Here is a 24,002-nt window from a genome sequence, read left to right on the forward strand (position 1 = left end):
CAGTAGCTATTGATATGATCATATGTTTTTTTTCTGCTCCGTTAATTGATTTTCTAATGTTGGACTAGTTTGTATTATTGGGATGTATCTCACTTGGCTGTAGTGTAAGATACACATTACGATTTTTTGCAGCAACTATTGATATGATCATATGTTTTTTTTCTGCTCTGTTAATTGATTTTCTAATGTTGGACTAGTTTGTATTATTGGGCTGTATCTCACTTGGCTGTAATGTCTTATTCTTTTTTTTTATTGCTGGATTCAATTTGTTAATATTTTGTTAAGGATTTTTGCATGTATATTCAAGAGGGATAATATTCCTTATTCTGAAGAAATTATTCATAGCATTCAGTGCTTATTTTCCCATGTTTAGTTTTCCAAATAAACTATAGTATCACTTTATCAAAATAAAAAAAAAGAAGATCTCAAATCAGTTATTTAATCTATCATTTTAAGAAACTAGAATAACAGAAGCATATCATATCCAAATTAACCAAAAAGGAAAAAAATCATAAAGATGAGAGTAGAAATCAATGAAATAGAAAACAGAAAGTCAACCAAACCAAGAGTTAAGTTAGTTCTTTAAAAAGATTAATAAAATTCATAAATGTCAAGCCAGACTGATTAGGAATGTAAAAGAAGTCACACATTACTAATATTAGCAATGAGAAGAAGGGATGTTTTGATATATTTTTGGTAATATCTTCTCATATGCTCTTACTTTTAGCTATCTATGCTTTTATATTTAAGGAAACCTTCTTGTAAAGTTTTCTGAGTTAATAAGCTTCTATTCAAGTGCTTAGACAATTTGAATTTAATGTAATTGTTGACATGGCTGCATATAAAGTGATCATCTTGTTATTTTCTATTACGTTTATCTCTACTTTGTTCTTATTTCTTCTTTTTATGCTGTCTTTTGAGGATTTAAAAAAAAAGAATTGTTTTTTCCTCCACTTTTGTCCTATTAGCTGTGCTTTTATTTTTTAGTAGTTGATCTACCATTTGCAAAATATGTTTTTGGATTATCACAGTCTACTTTCAAATTATATTAATATTATAGGCCTTCATGCATAATGCCAGAAGCTTGTAACGATACACTTCTATTCATTCCCCACAATCTTTGTGCTACTTGTGCCCTATATTTTGCACCTGTGTATGTTATAAACTCCATGATACATTGTTGTTATTTTTGCTTTAAACAATTATTTGAAACACTTAGAAAATGAGATAAAAGTTCTTTATATCTTCCCACTTATTTAGAATATTAATCACTTTCATTCCTTTTCGTATCCCGGATTTACATGTGGTGTATTTTGTTTGGCCTGAAGCATATCCGTTAACATTACTTACAGTGTAGGTTTGCTGGTGAAAAATTATCTCAATTTTTGTCAGTCTGAATAAGTCTTTATTTTGCCTTTATGAAGATATTTTGTAGTTTTCTCAGTTTTTAGTTTGTTTCTCCTCTTAGTTCTTTAGAGATTTCTCCATCGTCTTGTGTCTTGCATCATTTTTGACCAAAAATCTTTTTTTTTTTAAATCTTCTTTAATATTTTTGTTCATTTTCACATGTGTCTTTTTGTTCTTGTTGCTCCTAAGATTTTTCTCTTTATTATTGGTTTTCAGCATTTTGATTATGGTGTACTCTGATATATTTTTATTCATGTTTCTTTTATTTGAGGACTGTTGAGCTTCTTGGATTTGTGTGTTTATTAAGTTTGGATAATTTTTGGTAATATTTTTATTGTTCATTTATTTTTCTACTTTCATTTGGGGCTCCAGTGACACTCATGTTGGATCATCCGATATCTCCCGTTCTTCTCTAGTACTGTTTTTTTTTTTTTTTTTTTTGAGATGGAGTTTCACTCTTGTTGCCAAGGCTGTAGTGCAATGGTGTTATCTCAGCACACTGAAATCTCCGCCTCCCAGGTTCAAGGGATTCTTCAGCCTCGGCATCTGGAGTAGCTGGGATTACAGGCATGCGCTACCGCACCAGGCTAATTTTGTATTTTTAATAAAGATAGAGTTTTTCCATGTTGGTCAGGCTGTTCCTGAACTCTTGACCTCAGGTGATGCACCTTCCTCGGCCTCCCAAAGTGTTGGAAGTATAGGCGTGAGCCACCACGCCGGGCCATACTGTTTTTTTATTTCTTTTCCTCTTCCTGTTCTTTTTCTTCTTTTTCCTTTTTATAGTATTTTTTTCACTTTGTAATTTAGTTTGGATAGTTTCTATTGCTATATTATTACATTTATTACTGTTTCCTTCTGTAGTGCCAAATTTACTGTTAACCATTTTCAAAGTGCCTTTACCTTAAATTAGTATATATTTCATTTCTAAAAATTTTAAATTTTTTTCTTTTTTTTTTTTTTAACTTTTTAAAAAGGATTTTCCCAGCACAATTTTTTTTTTTTTTTTTTTTTTTTTTTTTTTTTTTTTTTTTTTTTTTTTAAATGGAGCCTCATTCTGTCACCCAGGCTGGAGTGCAGTGGCTTGATAACAGCTCACTGCAACCTCTGCTTCCTGGGTTCAGGTGATTTTCCTGCCTCAGCCTCCTGGGTAGTTTGAGTTATAGGCACGTGCCACCACGCTTGGCTAATTTTTATATTTTTAGTAGAGATAGGGTTTCACCATGTTGGCCAGGCTGGTCTTGAACCCCTGACCTCGTGATCTGCCTGCCTCACCTTCCCAAAGTGCTGGGATTATAGGCATGAGCCACTGCACCTGGCCAAAAATTTTTATAGGGTTTTTTTTCTTTCCTCCATTTGCTAACATTTTCATATACCTACTTGAGCATATAGAGTATGTTTATATGATACAGTTTAACATTGTTAGCTAACATTAAAATTGTTGGCCGATTTGGTCATTGGTGTCATTTCTGCGTTTGTTATTATTTGAGATTTCTTCTGGTTGTGGGCCATATTGTTCTGCTTACTTGCATGTCAGTACATCCTTGGCAACATATGTTATTATCTGTGTAATTATTGCCATCCTTGTGGGTTTGAAGTAGTATTTTGTTGTGGGTTTTGATTTGCCTTTTCCTGATGACAAAAGATATTGAACCTTTTTTTTTTTTTTTGAGACAGAGTCTCACTCTCACTCAGGCTGGAGTGCAGTGGCTCACGATCTTGACTCGCTACAACCTCTGCCTCCTGGGTTCAAGCATTTCTCGTGTCTCAGCCTCCCGAGTAGCTGAGATTACAGGTGTTCACCACCATGCCTGGCTAATTTTTGTAGTTTTAGTAGAGCTGGGGGTCTTACCATGTTGGCCAGGCTGGTTTTAAACTCTGGGCCTCTAGTCATCCACCCACCTCAGCCTCCCCAAGTTCTGGGATTACAGGCGTGAGCCACCATGCCTGGCCACATTTTTCTATTTTTAAAATTGATTTTTATTTATTTAGTTTTTAGAGATAGGGTTTCAGTTTTTTGCCCAGGCTGAATGCAGTGGCATGAACATCTTTTCATGCACTTGCTGTTGATTTATAGATCTTATTTGGAGAAATGTTAGTTCATATTCTTTTCCCATTTTTAAATTGTGTTGTCTTTTTATTTTAGAGTTGTAGAACTTTTTTCAGTATATATTTTGGATATAAGCCCTTTATTAGATACATGACTTGTGATTTTTTTCTTCCATTTTTTTCCCCAACTTTATGGTGTTCTTCGAAATTAAAGTTTTAAATTTTTATGAAGTCCTGTTCACCTAGTTTTTTCTTTGGTTGGTGTTTTTCATGTCAAATATAAAACTATTTTGTTATCCAAGATTATGACCATTTGTCTTCATTGTTTCTTTGAAGAGTTATTTAGTTTTAGCTCTTACATATAGGCCTTTGATCCACTTTCAGTTAATTTTTACATATGGTGTGAGATAGGGGTCCAACTTCATTTTCTTACATACGGATATCTAATTGTTTCAGTGCCACTTATTGAAAAGATTATACCTTCTTTATTGAATTTTATGGCAACCTTGTTGAATTGATTATAAGGGTGTATTTCTGGATTATCAATTATATCAGTTTATATATCTATCCTTAGCTATATATCTGTATTACACCATCTTGATTACTTTAGTTGTATAGTAAGTTCTAAAACCTAGACTTATGAGTCCTTTATTTCTGTTCTTTTCAAGATTGTTTGGTTATTATGGGTCTCTTGCATTTCCATATAAATTTTATGATCAGCCTGTCAATTTCTGCCAAAAATGTAGCTAGGATTTGATAAGGGATTACTTTAAATTACATCAGTTTGGGGAGTATTGCCATTATAACAACATTAAGCCTTCTGGTCCATGTACTTAGAATGTTTTTCCGTTTATTTAGGTATTGAATTAAACTTCTTTTTCAATGTATTTTATAGTTTTTAGTATGCAAGTCTTATACTTCTTTTAAAAAATGTATTTCTGTTTTATTGGTTTTGATATTGTAAATGAGATTTTCTTGATTTCATTTTCAGATTTATTGCTAATATATAAAAATCCAATTGAGTTTTGCATATTGATCTCATATCCTGCAATCTTTCTGAACATTAATTCTAATAGTTTTTTAACTGGAGTCTTTAGGATTTTCTGTATATAGGATCATGTTATCTTGAAACAGAGACAATTTTACTTCTTCCTTTCCAATCTAGATGCTCTTTCTTTCTTCTTTTTGTCTGATTATCTGGTTAGATTGTACAGTATATTGGTGAATAGGTACTGAGAGTGGATATCCTTGTCTTGTTCCTGACCTTAGGGGAAGGCATCCAGTCTTTCACTGTTAATTATAATGTTAACTGCGGACTTTTTTTTTGGTGTGGTTCTGGTGTACTGGAGCCTTGATATCCCAGGCTCATGTGATCCTCCAACCTCAGCCTCCTTAGCAGCTGGGACCACAGATGCGTACTACCAGGCCTGGCTAATTTTTAATTTTTTTGATAGAGATGGTGTCTTACTGTGTTGCCCAGGCTGGTCTTGAACAACTAGGCTCAGGTGATCTTCCCACCTTGGCCTCCCAAAGTGTTTGATTACAGGTGTGAGCTACTGTGCCTGGCCTGGTCGTTTCATTAATCCCCTTTATCAAGTTAAAGAAGTTTCCTTATCTGTTTTTCTGTTTTTCTTATGAAAGCCTGTTGGATTTTTGTCAAATAACTTTTTTCTGTGTTTTTTGATATCATGTTTTTCCCTGTATTTTATTAATACAGAATATTACACTGATTTTCTGATATTAAACCAATCTTGTTTTCCTCTTGCTTATGATACTCAGTTTCGTTTATATTTTGCTGGATTTGCTTTGCTGGTATTTCTTTGATGACTTTTTAAAAATCAATATTTGCAAAGCATATTGATCTGTACTTTCCTGCTGATATCTTTGTCATGTTTGACATCAGAGTAGTATTGACATCATACGATGAGTTGGGAAGTATTCTCTTACCTTCTAGTTTTTAGAAAATTTCATGAAGGATTGACATTAATGCTTTTTTAAGACTAATGATATTTTAATTTTTGTTTTTGTCTTTTAGGATTCTCCTTTTACAAATGCAGGAATGGGATCTAATCTAAATCTGTTAGGTGAAATTGAGTGTGATGCCAGCATAATGGATGGAAAATCCTTAAATTTTGGAGCAGTTGGAGCACTGAGTGGTATGTGGGCATTATGACCTGCTATCCTTGGAAAACTATGCACGTGACCATTTCATGCCTTCTAAAGATGATTACAGTCTTTTTCACCATTCCTGCTTGGAATAGTGTTGAAAACAATTTTTTTTTTTTTTTTTTTTTTTTTTTTTTTTTTTAAGATGGTGTTTCGCCATGATGGACAGGCTGGTCTTGAACTCCTGACCTCAGGTGATCCACCCACCTCAGCCTCCCAAAGTGCTAGGATTACAGGCGTGAGCCACCCACCGCGCCCAGCTCACAGGTGTTCTTTTTTTTTTAATTGAATTTAAGACATAAAATCTTAATTATAAGTAGTTTTTGACTAGAATTTGATCATTATCCTCTATCCCTTTGAGAGATTAGAGACATTCAAGACCTAGTTTAGAATATTAACTTTAAAATTTGAAATACACATTATATTTTTTGTTGTAAAATATTTAAAGTAATATAAATACAATTTACCTTTGATCCTCCAAATCTTTTCTTTCTCATTTCCTTTCCCCCTTGGGTTTAACTGGTAAAAATACAGTGCTTTTATCTATATTTTTATGTAGAACCACAGTTTTATCTTGTGCTTGTATTTATTTTCTTAAAAAAAAATGTATTAATTATAAACTTTTTCGATTTAAATATAATGTTTTGGAGACTTTTTCCATATCAGTACATAAAAGATATGTCTCATGTTTTAGAAATCATTTATTTTCAAGCAAAATATACACGAAATGTATTTTATGTGTATAGCTTCAGGAATTTTTAGATGTTTACAGCCACATAAGTTACCACCTAGATCAAGACATTAAACATTTACATGTCAAAATGTAGAACATTTTCATGTCCTGGAAGGGCACTTTTCCTTGGTCCATGCTTCTTGTGCTCTCTTCCCCCATGTTAACTTTGGGTACCATAGATTAATCTGCCTGTTCCTAAAATTTACATGTATGGAATCAGACACTTCTGTGTCTGTTTTTTTTTTTTTTTTTTTTTTTTTTTTTGCTTAATGTTAATGCCTGTGAGATGGATCCATGTTTTGTGTTGGTAGATTTTTACTTTTTACCACTTAATAGTATTTCATTGAGGGAATATACTGTAACTTATGAAGTTTCTATTTTTTTACTTTTATGAGTAAAGCTTCAGTGAATATTATTTTACATGTCTTTTTTTTTTTGAGATGGAGTCTCACTCTTACCACCCAAGCTGGAGTGCTGTGGTGCGATCTGCACTCACTGTAACCTCTGCCTCCTGGGTTCGAGTGATTCTTCTGCCTCAGCCTCCCAGGTAGTTGGGATTACAGGCACCCACCACAATGCCCAACTAAATTTTGTAGTTTTAGTAGAGACAGGGTTTCACCATGTTGGCCAGGCTGGTCCTGAACTCCTGACCTCAAGTGATCTGCCAACCTTGGCCTCCCAAAGTGCTGGGATTACAGGTGTGAGCCACCGTGCCTGGCCACATATGTACTTCTTTAGGTACGTATGCATATATGTTTTGTTTTAATAGATATTGCTGATTTTCAAACATAATTGTTGCAATTTAGACTCCCACTAGCAGTATAGGAGCATTTCAGTTACTCTGCATCTTTGCCAATTTTTGTTATTATTATTATTTTTAAAATTCAACCATTTTGATATATGTGTAGTGGTATTATTATTTCAATTTGAGGTTTCCTGGTGACTTATAAGAACCTTTTCATATGCTTATTGACCATTTAGATATCCTTGTTGAGAAGTGCATGTTGGCATCTTTTGCAGATTTTTATTTGATTATATATTTCATTGATTTGTTGGAGTATTTATATATTTTACATACAAATATATAAATCACTTTGTAAGATACATGTATTATGGATATCTTCTCCCAGTCTATGGCTTGCCTTTGCAGGCTCTTGTTCTTTTTTTTTTGAGATGGAGTTTTGCTCTTGTTACCCAGGCTGGAGTGCAATGGTGCGATCTCAGCTCACCGCAACCTCCACCTCCTGGGTTCAGGCAATTCTCCTGCCTCAACCTCCCGAGTAGCTGGGATTACAGGCATGCGCCACCATGCCCAGCTAATTTTTTGTATTTTTAGTAGAGATGGGGTTTCACCATGTTGACCAGGATGGTCTCGATCTCTTGACCTCGAGATCCACCCGTCTCGGCCTCCCAAAGTGCTGGGATTATAGGCGTGAGCCACCAGGCCGGGCCCTCTTTTTTTTTTTTTAAAAAAAAAAAGATGGGGTTTTACTATGTTGGCTAGGCTGGCTTTGAACTCCTGACCTCAGTTGATCCACCCACCTCAGCCTCCCAAAGTGCTAGGATTACAGGCGTGAGCCACCATGCCCGGCTTGCCTTTGCAGTCTCTTAATGCTGTCTTTTGATGAATAGAAGTTTTTTTTTTTTTTTTTTTGAGATGGAGTTTCACCCTTGTTACCCAGGCTGGAGTGCAGTGGCACGATCTCGGCTCACTGCAACCTCCGCCTCCTGGGTTCAAGCAATTCTCCTGCCTCAGCCTCCTGAGTAGCTGGGATTACAGGCACGTGCCACCATGCCCAGCTAATTTTTTGTATTTTTAGTAGAGACGGGGTTTCACCATGTTGACCAGGATGGTCTCAATCTCTTGACCTCATGATCCACCTGCCTCGGCCTCCCAAAGTGCTGGGATTATAGGTTTGAGCCACCGTGCCTGGCCCTGAATAGAAGTTTTTGATTTTAATGAAGTTTAAGTTAGCAACCTTTTCTTTTGTGATTAACTCTTTGTATTTTAAGAAGTTTTTGCTTACTCAAAGTTATGAAGATAGTCTTCATTCTTTTCTTTCAGTAATTTTAGTGTTTTCATCCTTCACATTTAGCTTTCTTATCAAGCTCAGATTAATTTTTGAATATATAACATAGGGGTCAACATTTATTTATTTATTTTTCTCATATGGATATCCAAATGGTCAGTTGCCTTCTGTTGAAAAGAAGTCTTTTCCTCACAGAATTGTGTTGGGATATAAGGTGACTGTATGTGCGATAGTTTGTTTCTGTACCATGTTATGGCTGCTTTCATAAAATGAGTTGTGAATTTTTTTCCCATTCTTTGAAAAGGTTTGTATATAATTGGAATAATTTCTTTTTTAATTGTTTGAAATAATTCATAAATTGTTTCAAATTAATGGGTTTTTTTTGGTGGGAAGTTTTAAAAAGTAGGATTCAATATTTTTAAATTTATATGATTATATTTTCTTTTTCATGTGTGTTTTTCTGGGAATTAGTCTATTTCATATAGTTGTCAAGTTGTCAAGTTTATTTGCCTAAAAACATTGTAGTTATCTTTCTTTATTGATTTCTAGTTTAATTTCACTATGGCCAGAGAGTATACTGTGTGTGGTAGCAATCCCTTGAAGCTTTTAGAGACTTGCTGTATGGCCCAGCTTAAAGTCTGTTTTGGTAAATTTGCATGTGAACTTCAAAAGAATACATACTCAAGAGTATGTATTCTGGAGTTTTCAGGTGCAGTGCTCTGTATGTGTCACTTAGGTCAATTCGGTTATTTATTTGTTTTGATGTTTTATATCCTTTCTCTTATTTATTTATTTATTTATTTTAAAGACGGGGTTTCACCATGTTGGTCAGGCTGGTCTTGAACTCCCGACCTCAGGTGATCTGCCCGCCTTGGCCTCCAAAGTGCTTGGATTACAAGCAGAGCCACCACTCCCAGCTTTATATTCTTTCTCTTTTTTGTGATAGTTAAGAAAGCATGGTCCACTTAGTTTTAATTTTAACTTCTTTTATTATGAAATTTTATTGGTATTGAATACAATTTTGTGCGTTTGAAGGCCATTAACATTTCTTCATGTACTACCTGTTCATACCTCTTGTGTTTTAACTTGTCTTTTAACTCTGTTTATAATATCCTTAATCATGTTGAAATTAAACATGTTTATTTGTTAAACTTACTGCTTTCTCCTTTGTTTATAATATCTAACTCTGTTTATAATATCCTGAATCATATTGGAATTAAACATTTCTATTTGTTAAACTTCCTACTTTCTCTTTTGTGGCTATTGTATTTTGTATTTCTTTTCTTTTCTTTTCTTTTCTTTTTTTTTTGAGACAGAGTTTCGCTCTTGTTACCCAGGCTGGAGTGCAATGGCGCGATCTCGGCTCACCGCAACCTCCGCCTCCTGGGTTCAGGCAATTCTCCTGCCTCAGCCTCCTGAGTAGCTGGGATTACAGGCACGTGCCACCATGCCCAGCTAATTTTTTGCACCTTTAGTAGAGACGGGGTTTCACCATGTTGATGAGGATGGTCTCGATCTCTTGACCTTGTGATCCACCCGCCTGGGCCTCCCAAAGTGCTGGGATTACAGGCTTGAACCACCGCGCCCGGCCTGTATTTTGTATTTCTTAAAGGCCCTCATAATTTATAAGCATAATTTACCATGTATTTTCTTCTAACACATGTATAGTTTATTTTTCATTTACCTCTTGAATGCATTGTTTGCTTTTTCTGAAATGACTGAAAATTGTTCCTACATAGTTAATTGAATAACAATAACTACAGTTTATTGAATGACTGTAACACCCTAGGCATTGTTCTACAGTGTTTTACGTGTTTTATTTTATTTTATTTATTTATGAGATGGAGTCTCACTCTGTCAGCCCCTTCCAGAGTGCAGTGGTGTTATCTTGGCTCACTGCAACCTCTGCCTCCTGGGTTCAAGTGATTCTCTTGCCTCAGTCTCCTGAGTAAGTGGAATTACAGGTGTGCACCACCACACCTGTCTAATTTTTATATTTTTGGTAGAGACAGTGTTTCACCATGTCAGCCAAGCTAGTCTTGAACTCCTGACCTCAGATGATTTGCCTACCTCAGCCTCCCAGAAGTGCTGGGATTACAGGCATGAAGCATCGTGCCTGGCCCAGTGGTTTACGTATTTAAATCATTTAGTTCTCATGATACCCTTATGAGGTCTATGCTTTACAGATGAGGAAACTGAGACACAAGAGAGATTTAGTAGTTTGTCCAAGGACATTGTATTAGTCTGGGTAAAACTAGAAGAAATAAACCATACCGTAGTTTAAATGTAAGTTTAATATAAAGAGTTATTAAGGGCCGGGCGCGGTGGCTCAAGCCTGTAATCCCAGCACTTTGGGAGGCTGAGGTGGGTGGATCACGAGGTCAAGAGATCGAGACCATCCTGGTCAACATGGTGAAACCCCGTCTCTACTAAAAATACTAAAAATTAGCTGGGCATGGTGGTGTGTGCCTGTAATCCCAGCTACTCAGGAGGCTGAGGCAGGAGAATTGCCTGAACCCAGGAGGCGGAGGTTGCGGTGAGCCGAGATCATGCCATTGCACTCCAGCCTGGGCAACAAGAGCGAAACTCTGTCTCAAAAAAAAAAAAAAGAGTTATTAAGTAGTGATAGGGGAGTAACTCTATAAACATCAAAGAGAACTATAAGCATGGGAATACAAATAAAAAATGTATTCTAGAGCAGAGGGGGAATACCCCAAGATGAACACATTTGGAAGTAGGTTCATACCTCATTGAAGAAGGTGTGGCTATAATCCACTGAATGTCAGAGAAGTTGCCAGGTTACCTAGGCCAGAGCTGGTCTACAGTCATTGTGTGAGCAGGGTCAATCCTGTGAGGCAAAGGGAAGCTCAGGCTGGGAAGTGGGCACACAGAAGTCAAGATGCTGTGGGAATTAAACTCCTTTGGGCAGGATAAAGACTGGGCTTTGGCTGGCTTCACAGGCACCCCCATGGAACATTTGTTAATGTGTGTCTACGGGGCTGAGGAGTGGGTGTGGGGATCAATGACCTGGATGGAGTATGATCTTATTCTTTTTGGAGCTCTCAGCTATGCTGCTATGGCACAAATCAGGAGCTGGAGAAAATGTGGTGTTCAAATGCTGGAGAGAGCTGCTCCCTGTGGGTGGGCACTTAGCACAGAAGAATACCACATGGGTCAAAAGTGAAGCCTGGTGCGCAAGATACCCTTTCCTCCTACAGTGTTTCTTCAGTGTCCTATACTGACAAAGTTTACCCATTGTGCTAGCTGGCAAAGGAAACATACTTAGAGGGCCCATACCCATTTTCACACATCAGATAACAAAGGGTGAATTTGTAGCTGAGAAGCAATAAATTGATTAACTGAACAGTTACAAAGTAGTCTGACTCCTAGGCTTTTACCTGTGTTCTTTCTCCCTCTTATATGTAATTTATCCTTTTCCAACTGATTTGAAATACTAGGCATATTATATATTAAATACATAAATTCACAAGTATCTGTTTCTGAACTTTAGGTTTATTCTATTCCACTGATATATTTGTTTATTTTGTACTAAACCACTCTTTTTTAATTATAATAGCTTCAAATAAAAAATGACATCTTGCAGGGTAAATATACCTCTTCATTTTTCTTTTTCAAAGTTTTCTTTATTTAAGAGTCAGCTTCTTATGCATCATGGAAATCCTTTTGAAAGTTTTGATGGAGAATTTATAAAGATTTGGATTTATAAGTTAACTTGGAAAAGATTAATGTCTTTATAATATTGAATCATCACATCCAGAAATATATTAACAACTAGCAAAGATACCTGATTTAGGCTTTTCTTTTTTTGTTTTGTATTTCATACTTTTTTGTGGAAGATTTGGTATTGAACTAAATTTCTACAATTGGTTTTGCTTGGAGTCATCTGGTAGCCTTAATTTAAATTTTTGTAGTCTTTCATATCCCACTGATTATTTGTTTGTATTCATAATGTCCTGAAAGATAGGCATAGATTAGTGATGAAAGGTGTCTCTGATACTAGCTGCTTCTGTGTTAAAACTCAGTGCTGTGATCTTAACCCTCTGTATAAATGTTTTCTTATTAATCTGATAGGATTAATAAGTGTGGTTATATGACAGAATTGAAGGATCAGTTGATTCATCCAATACATTTTAGAATTTGACACTGGGCCTGGTGCATATTAGGAAGTAGTTACTTTCACTGCCTTCCACCATCATCATCATTGTTATTATCACTGCCATTGTCTTTGTCATTGTCATCCTGACAGTGTTTATCACACTCATACTGTCCTGTCATTTTCCTGGATGAGGACTGTTGCCTCACTTGTACATGCTGGTTAGCCTCCTGGAAACAATCTGAACCATATTGTAGGTTACAGTCTTTTACACACTTCGTCTCTTTCCCCACCCTTACCCGATTTGAAGGACATTTCCCCTGTTCTATCTCTCTCGCAGGTGACATTTAAAATTTTTGGCTTATTTTTTTCTATTAATTTTTCTCTCCAAGGTCAATTTAAAACTGTTTATAATCATGTTTACCCTTTAAAGGGAATTTATGGGTTTGTAGTCACTAAATGCTTGGAGCATATACATAGTTTTGATAGTAGGAGAATACCACATTTTCAGTTAATTTTAAAAACTATTCTGAAACCTATTAAAAAGGAACCTAATTTAAATATGTAGTATTTCAATTCAGGCTTTGCTTCTTTAGCACATGACAAAACATGAGAATATGTATTTTATATTTGTTCTTTTCTTCTCCTAAGTATTCCATACATTTTTTGATTTAACTCTTATTGCTCATGATTATTAAGTGTTTTCGTTAGTATTACTTGATATATCGAAAAAGAATTTCCAAGATATATTCGAGTTGTTTTACTGAAACAACTGCAAAACTGAGTGGGAAACTGGAAGACATTTCTGACTTTTTTTTTTTTTTTGCCAATTTTATTTTATAGGAATCAAGAACCCAGTCTCGGTTGCAAACAGACTGTTATTTGAAGGGCAGAAGGGCAAGCTCTCGGCTGGCAGAATTCCTCCCTGGTAATCACTTTGTTCTTCCTGACTTTTCCTGTCTTTAGTGCATTTTTATCCACAGAAGCCTGATGCTGTTGGTTACAAACCAGGTAGCATGCCTTTCAGAAGAAGACAAACTTCGTTCTGTGATCTTGGAACATTTTGTACAACTGATAAAGTCCTGGATGGAATAGAATGTTATGGATTAAAGCAGAAAGGGGATTGGGCTCATTTTATTATGAATCTTAAAAAACTTGCACGTTATTGTTGGAGTCTGAAATAATTTTTAATTTTGAGAAGTTTTTAGAATGAAAGTACATGGAATATTGTAAATAGCCCTTAGGAAGCTGCGATCCAGCTCCAGTAATTTCCAGTGTTTTGTTCTTCATCTATCTCATGCATCTCAGTTTTTTTCCTATAGGCTTTTTTGGTTTTGTTTATTTTTATTTTATTTTATTTTATTTGAGACAGAGTCTCACTCTGTGACCCAGGCTGGAGTGCAGTGGCATGGTCATGGCTCACTGCAGCCTTGACCTAAGCTCAGGAGATCCTCTTGACTCAGCCCACTGAGTAGCTGGGACTACATACATATGCTGCCTTTCCTAGATATTATTTTTATTTTTTGTAGAGGTGGTGTCTTACTGTGTTGCCCAGGATGGTCTCAAACTTCTGGACTCAAGCAATCCTCCTGTCTTGGCTTCCAGGAGAGCTGGGATTATAGGCACGAGCCAATGTGCATGGCCCCTATAGCATTTTAAAGCAAACCCCTGACATTGTAGTTTACCCTTAAATAGTTTTCTAAGTAATTCTGTGTTTGCAAAGCTTAGCCCCTGTACTGTTAGCATTGCCTAACAGTATTCAAAGTTATGCTTTAATACTATGTCATACTTAGTCTATGCTCAGCATGCCTGGTTGTGGAGGTTACATTAATGTTCTTTGTTCAAATTTGTGGTGACAGTGCTGTAGGAATTACTTTGTTTGATTCTGCTGTGTTTTGAAGTCACAGAAAATAATATAGTTTTAAAAAATCTTAAATCCTTTACCCAGATAGATTTAAGATTTTAATCATATATGTCCCACTTTAATTATTACACTAGAGAGTCAATTATGAAAACATTCTCAAATATTAATTTTTAATATTATATGTTTTTGATAAAGCAATGGTAAAGGAAAGCAAATCTGATTTCTTGAGATCATTTCTAATATGTGTTGGATTAATTTCAGTAAGTTTCCTGATAACTCTGAAAATGAGAAAAGTGATTAAAATAATCTTACATGTCTCTAATGATTTATATTAAACCCATGCTATTTTTGTTAACTGATATGAAAGTACCAACCCAAAATTTGCTAGGTGTTTGTTCAGTAGGTACACATGGAGTCCTTCTATCCATAACTTTTTAAGGGAGTATTAAGTGCAAAGAGACTGGCTCTGGATTTATATTCTCTGTAATGTATATTTAAACATGACTGTGTTCTTTCACCCAGTATTTCCTTTTGTGTGTAGAACCTAATTAACATGAACTAAACAATTTAGAAGACATGTACCCAGTAGGGAGGAATAGATGTAGTTGTTTGGTTGGCAAGAAAAATAGCATAAACAATATAAAAAGTATTTCGAAGTTCACCTACAAATCTATCATAATCCCATTGCCCCCACTCCTCATGGCATTTACCAAGCAGATTCTCAAATTTGTATGGAGGAACAAGTGTTCAAGAATAGTCAAGACAGTTATAAACAGCTTAAAAAGTTGGATGTACTTAATGGATAGCATACTTTTATATAATACTGTAGTAATTAAAACAGGTTGACATAGGTATAGATAAAAAGATGAATAAGAACTCCAAGTCTAGAAGCCCTCAATGCATGAGGGAATTTGGTCTATGATAACAGTATCATCTCAAATCATTGTGGGGAAAAAGAATGGTATATTAAATAAATTGAGTTGGGACAATTGACTACCTAGTCCAAGAATATTAAATTCCGATGTCACATCACTAAGCAAAAGCCCAAACCCAAAAGTAAAAAAGTGTAGTATAAAAATACTAGGAAAAAATATGAAAGAGTATTCTTATGACTATGAGGCAAAAAAATTAAGATAAAAAATAAAGCTAAGTATTGAAACATATGACAAGTAAAGATATATACCTATGACACAACTGAAGATACTATGATCAGAATTAAAAGACAGTATGTCCTTTGGAACTGAGAAAAATTATTTGCAGGATATGTAGCAAACAAAAAATTATCCAAAGTGTTTATGAACTATAAAATATCAATAAGAAAAAGACCACCCAAATTTTAAAAATTAGTAAAGGATATAAATAGGCAATTTATGGGAAAAAATTAATTGGATATAAATACATGAAAAGGTATCTAATAATATTAAGGAATTATTAGTTAAACAAAAGGGCAATATTTTTTATCTTTTTAAAGTAGCAAAATTAACAAAGACCAACAATATGCAGTATTCAGGGCATAGAAAAACAGGTTGTTCTGCTGTTGATGGGAACATAAACAACCAGTTGAGAGACATTTCGATGTTATTTATTTATTTATTTATTTATTTATTTTTTTTTTTTGAGACGGAGTTTCGCCCTTGTTACCCAGGCTGGAGTGCAATGGCGCGATCTCGGCTCACCGCAACCTCCGCCTCCTGGGCTCAGGCAATTCTCCTGCCTCAGCCTCCTGAGTAGCTGGGATTACAGGCACGTGCCACCATGCCCAGCTAATTTTTTGCACTTTTAGTAGAGACGGGGTTTCACCACGTTGACCAGGATGGTCTCGATCTCTCGACCTCGTGATCCACCCGCCTCGGCCTCCCAAAGTGCTGGGATTACAGGCTTGAGCCACCGCGCCCGGCGATGTTATTTATTAAATACAAATTGAAAATGCACATTGTATACTTCAGCATTTCTGTCCTGAGACAAAATGTCTTCACAAGAAGGCTTGTACAGCACAAGAAGGCTATAGCATTGTTGCTTGTAGAGTATAAACATGTAAGCTACCTAAATATCCATCAGCGGCTAGATAAACTGTTTTCTAGTTATATTATTAGATATCCTGTGGCATTAGAAAAAAGGAGAGAAACATTTGTGTATGGCACCATGGCTTAGTGTTAGAATTAATTTACTTGAGATGCCTTAACAAAATACCTTAGATTGAGTGTCTTAAACAGTAGAATTGTGTTTCTCACAGACTTATTTAATAAGTCCAAGATCTAGGTTTCAGCGTGTTTGTTTTTTCTGGTGAGGGTTCCTTTTCTAGCTTACCTTCTCACTGTGTTCTTACACTAGAGATGGGGGTGTAGGGAAGGGGTTGTTGAGAGAGAAACATTTCCTTCTTATAAAGACACTAATAACATCAAGAAGACCTTACCCTCATGACTTCATCCAACTGTGATTATCTCCCAAAGGCCCATCTCCGAATATATCACATTGAGGGCTAGGGCTTCAACAAATGAATTTTTGGGTAGGCACGATTCAGTCCACAGAAATAGATCTCTGCATTGTAGAGTAAATAAATCAGGTTGCTGATGATATGTTCATTTTGACTTCTGTTTTCTTAAAAGAATTACAAAACAATATGATGCACACTTGTTCTCTGCCACCTAGGATAGGAAATAAAATACCACTGAAAGATTTGGAGCTGCCTAAACTCTGCCAATTTACATTTCTACCTGTAGTGTCTTATGATCATTTAACCAAACACTTACCAGGAGTAATATATTTTTTAAATCTTTAACAAGTTAAAAGGGAAGAGATTTAACACATACTCCTTGTTCCTTCCACTGTCCTACATGCTCACCCTGACCCCCATCTCTGCGCTACACCTGAGTAACAATAATCCTGATTTTAAGCTTTTCTCATTGCCATGTAGTCTTTCATATTGTTACAGCTTATACAATACTCTGATTTTCTGTGGCTACATAAATATGTGCATAGATGTACAAAAAAGACTTGTAAGGTAGATTTAGTACACCCACTGTGATTACTGCAGGGGAAGAGGGAAGAGAGACTAAGATGAGGCAATTGTCAAAGGGGACCTATGCAGTATTTTAATATTTTACAAGGAGAAAACGTGGGGAAAAGTGATGGCTACCTCTTTATTAAAATATTAGATAGTAATGCTACACCTGTCTGGAACTAGCTGGTTTTCTTTTTTTAAATTTTCTTTTTATTATTATTATATTTTAAGTTCTGGGGTACATTTGCAGAGTGTGCAGGTTTGTTACATAGGTATACATGTGCCATGGTGGTTTGCTGCATCCATCACGCCATCATCTACATTAGATTTTCTCCTAATGTTATCCTTTCCCTATCCCCCCATCCCCTGCTATCCCTCCCCTAGTCCCTTTTTCCCCAACAGGCCCTGGTGTGTGCTGTTTCCCTCCTTGTGTTCATGTGTTCTCATTGTTAAACACCCACTTAGGAGTGAGAACATGTGGTGGTTGGTTTTCTGTTCTTGTGTCAATTTGCTGAGAATGATGGTTTTCAGCTTTATCCATGTCCCTGCAAAGGACGTGAACTCATCCTTTTTTATGGCTGCATAGTATTCCATGGTGTATATGTGCCACATTTTCTTTATCCAGTCTATCAGTGATGGGTATTTGGGTTGGTTACAAGTCTTTGCTATTGTGAACAGTGCCGCAGTAAACATGTGTGCATGTGTGTTTATAATAGAATGATTTATAATCCTTTCGGCATATCTCAGTAATGGGATTGCTGGATGAAATGGTATTTCTACTTCTGGATCCTTGATGCATCACCACACTGTCATCCACAATGATTGAACTAATTTACACTCCCACCAACAGTGTAAAAGCGTTCGTGCTTCTCCTCATCCTGTCCTGCATCTGTTGTCCCCCAATTTTTTAATGATTGCCGTTCTAACTGGTATGAGATGGTATCTCAGTGTGGTTTTGATTTGCATTTCTCTAATGACCAGTTATGTTAAGCTTTTTTTCATATGTTCGTTGGCTGTATAAATGTCTTCTTTTGAGAAGTGTCTGTTGATGTCCTTTGCCCACTTTTTGATGAGGTTGTTTATTTTTTTTCTTGTAAATTTGTTTAAAAGTTCTCCAAAGAGTCTGGATATTAGCCCTTTGCAATGGGTAGATTGCAAAATTTTTTTCCCATTCTGTTGGTTGCCGGTTCGCTCTACTGATAGTTTCTTTTGCTATGCAGAAGCTCTTAAGTTTAATTAGATCCCATTTGTCTATTTTGGCTTTTGTTGCTTGTGGTGTTTTAGTCATGAAGTCCTTACCCACCTATGTTTTGAATGGTATTGCCTAGGTTTTCTTCTAGAGTTTTTATGGTCTTAGGTCTTAAGTTTAATCTTTAACCCATCTAGAGTTAATTTTTGTATAAGGTGTAAGGAAGGGATCCAGTTTCAGCTTTCTGCATATGGCTAGCCAGTTTTCCCAACACCATTTATTAAATAAGGAATCCTTTCCCCATTGCTTGTTTTTGTCAGGTTTGTCAAAGATCAGATGGTTGTAGATGTGTGGCGTTATTTCTGAGACCTCTGTTCTGTGGAACTAGCTGGTTTTCTTAACAAAATTAATTCTTTATGTTTTTGAGTGTTTTGATATTTTAGGTGTTTTACATTTTCTTTCTTTTTTAATTTTTAAATTTTTCTTTTTTTCGCTAGATTCAGAAGCTGAAGGTGTTTTACATTTTCATATGAATTTTAGGATTTTTCCATTTTCTATAAATAGTCTGCCAGAATTTTGATTAGGATTCTAATATATGCATTTATCAAGGTTTTAACTTTTATAGTTTCAGTGTATAGATCTTGCACAGTGTTTATTATGTTTACACCTGGTACTTCATTCTTTTTGATGCTGTGGTAAATGGTATACTTAAATATGTTTATTTCCAATTGTTCATTGTCAGTTTGTAGAAATATGATTGATTTTAACATATTGACATTTTATGATGGGAATTTGGTAAATCCATTTGTTTTAGTTTCGTTTTTTATAGATTCCATAAGATTTTGTTTTCTTTCTTTCTTTCTTTCTTTTCTTTTTGAGACGGAGTCTTGCCCTGTCACCCAGGCTGGAGTGCAATGGCACGACCTCGACTCACTGCAACCTCTGCCTCCCAGGTTCAAGCAATTCTCCTGCCTCAGCCTCCTGAGTAGCTGAGATTACAGACCTGTGCCACAATGCCTGGCTAATTTTGTGTTTTTAGTAGACATGGGGTTTCTCCATGTTTGTCAGGCTAGTCTGGAACTCCTGACCTTAGGTGATCCACCTGCCTTAGCCTCCCAAAGTGCTGGGATTATAGGTGTGAGCCACCTTGCCCTGCCAAGATTTTCTACATAAATATGTCTCCTGGGAATGAATACAGTTTTATTTCTATTTCTCTACTGGATTCTTTTAACTATTTTTTTTTTCATGCTTTATTGCATTGGCTGGAATATCCAATGCACTGTACAGTAGAATTATGAGAGTGGATATCCTTCCCCTGTTTGTGATCTTAGGGAAGAAGCATTTGGTCTTTCATCATCAAGTATGATGATTGCTGTAGGTTAATCATAGATGCTTTTGATCATTTGAGAAATTTCCCTTGTTTTTGTTAGTCCATTTTTGTACTGCTATGAACAAGTACCTGGGACTGGAATTTATAAAGAAAAAGAGGTTTAATGGACTCACAGTTTGACATGGCTGGGGAGGCCTCACAATTATGGCAAAAGGTGAAGGAGGAGCAAAGGCACATCTTATATTACATGGTGGCAGGCAAGAGAGTGTCTGCAGAGGAACTGCCCTTTATAAAACCATCAACTCTTATGAGACTTACTATCACAAGAACAGCATGGGAAAAACCTGGTCCCATGATTCAGTTACCTCCTATTGGATCCCTTCCACGACAGATGGGTATTTTGGGAGCTACAATTCAGGATGAGATTTGAGTGGGGTTACAGCCAAACCATATCACGTAGTGTGCTGAGAATTATAGTAGAAATAGATGTTGTACTTTGTTAAATGCTTTTCTGCATCTATGGAGATGATCTTATGATTTTAAAAATGTAATTAGCTAATTTAGTGATTTGTTGATTTTTGATTGATAAAACAACAGTTGCATTTCTGGGATAAATTCTACTTGGTCATAATGTATTATTTGTTTTATATATTGTTGGTTTCAGGTTGCTAATATTTGGTAAATAATTTTTATATCTATGTTTATGAGTAATACTGGTTTATAGTTTTCTTGTAATAACTTTGGTTTGGATTCATTTCGCTTTTTTTTTTTTTTTTTTTTTTTTGAGACGGAGTTTCGCTCTTGTTACCCAGGCTGGAGTGCAATGGCGCAATTTCGGCTCATTGCAACATCCTCCTCCTGGGTTGAAGCAATTCTTCTGCCTCAGCCTCCCGAGTAGCTGGAAGTAAAGGCACGTGCCACTGTGCTCAGCTCATTTTTTTGTATGTTTAGTAGAGACAGGGTTTCATCATGTTGACCAGGATGGTCTCGATCTCTTGACCTTGTGATCTACCCGCCTCAGCCTCCCAAAGTGCTGGGATTACAGGCGTGAGCCACTGTGCCCAGCTTTCATTTTGCTTTTTGAATGTGTAGGGATATATATTTCACCAACATTGGGAAAAAAATTTTTCATCTCTTTGGATACTTTTTTCTGAATCCTTGTCTCTTCTATTTAGAATTCTGATTATACATAAATTCAGCCTCTTATAGTTTACAGATCACTGATGATTTGTTTACTTTTCTTCATTGTTTTTTTCTCTCTTTGTTTCATTTAAAATAGTTTCATAGTTTCCACTGCTGTCTTCAAGTTTACTAATTATTTTTCTGTCTATTCACTTAATGTCTTAGTTACCTGCTAAGCCCATTCAGCTTGCTTTTTATTTCTGACATTGTTATTTTTTTCTCTACAAGTTATTTGCATCTTTAAACAAATGTTTTCCATGTATCTATTTCACATGCCTAAACTTTCCTCTAGCTTCATGAGCATATGTATAGTATTTTAACAACTATTTTAATATCTTTGATAATTCTATCATCTATTATTTATAGATTGTTTTCAATTCAATGACTTTTCACTTCATTACAGGTTACCTTTTCCTCCTATTTTGCGTGCTTGGTGATTTTTGTTGGGTTTCAGAGATTGTGAGTTTTACCTTTTTGGGTGCTTTGTATTTTTGTATTTTAATAACTTTTTTTACATTTTATTCTAGGATGTGGCTAAATTACTTAAAAACAGCTTGAGCCTTTCAGGTCTCACTTTAAACTTTGTTGCATGAGACAAGAAGTATTTGGCCTTGAGCTAATTTTGCCTTGCTATTGAGGCAGACTCTTTCAAAGTATTATAACAGACGCACCTAGAATAAGGCCTTTGCTTTCACTGGTGGGAGCAGGAGCCTTTCCTGGCTTTGTCTGAACTTGGGGATTTTTATTTTGTTTTAGTTTTCATTGTATTTGTTGCAAGGCTTTGGGTAATTTCTTCTTAAACATTCACTGATCTCTATTTAGCTGAAGACCAGAGGGATACTCAGCAGATCTCTAGAGAATTCTCTGTGTGCAGCTCTTTCCTTTCTGGTACTCTGTTTTGTGAACTCTGCTATGTGGCCTCTCTGGATGCCCAACTATGTCACTTTAACTCAGAGATACTGCTGGAGCTCCTGTGCTGTGGTTTAGAAACTCTCTAGTAATGAAGGTGAGCCCTACGATTGCAGTAAGGCAATCACAAGGTTTACTTTGTTTCCTTTCTCTGAAGGATCACTGTCTTATGTTACCTAATGTCTTATATCTGAAAAATGTTATTTTCTATATTTTGTCCTTTTTTTTTCACTGCTTCAAATAAGAGGCTTTGTTCCCTGTTACTCCATCTTGTCCAGAAGTGAAAATCTCTCACATACTTGGAAGTTCACTGTTTAAATTATTATAGAAATTAGATGACTAGAAATATTTGGATCACATGTAAATAAGCTCAAAGTAAAAACATGATAAATTTGGTTATGTTGATTTAGGGTACTCAGGGAACTTTAAAAAAAAAAAAACTATATTACATTTACACAGTCAACTCTAGAGAGTTTCTGCTATAAGAAAACACCTTAATACTATAAACTAGGTAGCTTATAAAAAATAGAAGTTTCGGCCGGGCACTGTGGCTGACGCCTATAATCCCAGCACTTTGGGAGGCCTAGGTGGGCGGATCATGAGATTAGGATATCAAGACCATCCTGGCCAACATGGTGAAACCTCGTCTCTACTAAAAATACAAGAATTAGCTGGGAGTGGTAGTCTCAGGCTGAGGCAGGTGAATTGCTTGAACCTGGGAGATGGAGGCTGCAGTGAGCCGAGATTGCGCTACTGCATTCCAGCCTGAGTGACTGAGCAAGACCCTGTCTCAAATAAATAAATAAATAAACATTAAAAAAAAAAAAGGTTTCTCACAATCCTGAAGGCTGGGAAGTTCAAGATCAAGGAGCTGGGGAATTCATTGTCCCATTAAAGGGAGCATTCAAGAGGGCTAATCCCGCTTAAGAGGGCATCGCCCTCATGACCTGATCACCTCCCAAAAGGCCCCACCTCCTAATGGCATCCCAATACTTTGGGGGTGAGATTTTAAACTGAATTTTGGGGGAATATGGTTGTATATGTTAGAACATTTCAGTAATGAAGAATTTAAAACAAAGTCCAAAAGAGAACAGTTATAATTTGGTTGTTACATGTTATTCCCAATACAGCAAGTTTTTCTTTATTTGCATTTTATGTGTTGATAAGCTTTAAATAATCAATAACCGAAGTTATCTTTCTTCAGTTTTGTGTATTTATGATGAACAAAGAAGTGAGGTAAAATAGAAATCAGTGCTGGAGTCTAGAGAATTAGTTATGTTCTCCTGTATCTTTCTCATTGAAAACAATGTATTTTGATCATTGGGGTTCCTGAAGATCCTTAAGCGCTTTCTGACTCACTAACTTACGCAGTTTAGACTGAATATAGAGTCATGGTTCTTTGAAAATGGGAAGTTCCCATCCATGAGACCATCTATGAGATTGTAATTCACATGAGTACATCCATGAGATTGTAATTCATATCACCATATTTGCGCGGATAGTCCATTTTAGGGTGTTTTCTCTGTCAGCATTTGCAGCTCAGTTATTGAGAGTTATTTATTTATTTTTATTATTTTCTTAGACAAAGTCTCACTCTGTCACCCAGACTGGAGTGCAATGGCATGATCTCAGCTCACTGCAACTTCTGCCTCCCAGGTTCAAGTGATTCTCTTGCCTCAGCCTCAGTGATTCCCGAGTAACTGGAATTACAGGCATGCGCCACCATACCTGGCTAATTTTTTTAATATTCTTGGTAGAGACGGGGTTTCACCTTGTTGGCCAGACTAGTCTCAAACTCCTGACTTCAAGTGATGCACCTGCCTTGGCCTCCCAAAGTGCTGGGATTACAGGTGTGAGCCACTGTGCCTGGCTGAGAGTTTTAATTACCCCACCTCCATGTCGGTTTCGGTAGAGTGTTGCTTTTTGTTTTATAACCATTTAGATCTACCTTAGTGTAAATGAAGATGGGTATAACACAAGGAAAATGCTGTTTGTTAATCTAGGGAAGTTTGACATTCTATTATTTTGTTT

At 36.0% G+C, this 24,002-nt stretch overlaps 1 protein-coding gene across 8 annotated transcripts in view; it reads left to right on the forward strand.

Annotated features, from left to right (window-relative positions):
- The window catches only part of TASP1 (taspase 1), a 249,191-nt gene that overhangs the window by 45,111 nt on the left and 180,078 nt on the right, over nt 1–24,002 (forward strand). For all 8 annotated transcript variants that reach the window (XR_012519292.1, XM_074406223.1, XM_074406225.1 and 5 more), the window contains 2 exons: nt 5,489–5,609; nt 13,340–13,424. Coding sequence is in view for 7 of the 8 variants with exons in the window: in XM_074406223.1 (XP_074262324.1) it covers nt 5,489–5,609; nt 13,340–13,424 (206 nt within the window). In the remaining variant the exon portion in view is untranslated. The remainder of the gene's footprint in view (nt 1–5,488; nt 5,610–13,339; nt 13,425–24,002) is intronic.

Source organism: Saimiri boliviensis, chromosome 9 (genome assembly GCF_048565385.1).
Source record: "Saimiri boliviensis isolate mSaiBol1 chromosome 9, mSaiBol1.pri, whole genome shotgun sequence".
Taxonomy (NCBI): Eukaryota; Metazoa; Chordata; class Mammalia; order Primates; family Cebidae; genus Saimiri; species Saimiri boliviensis.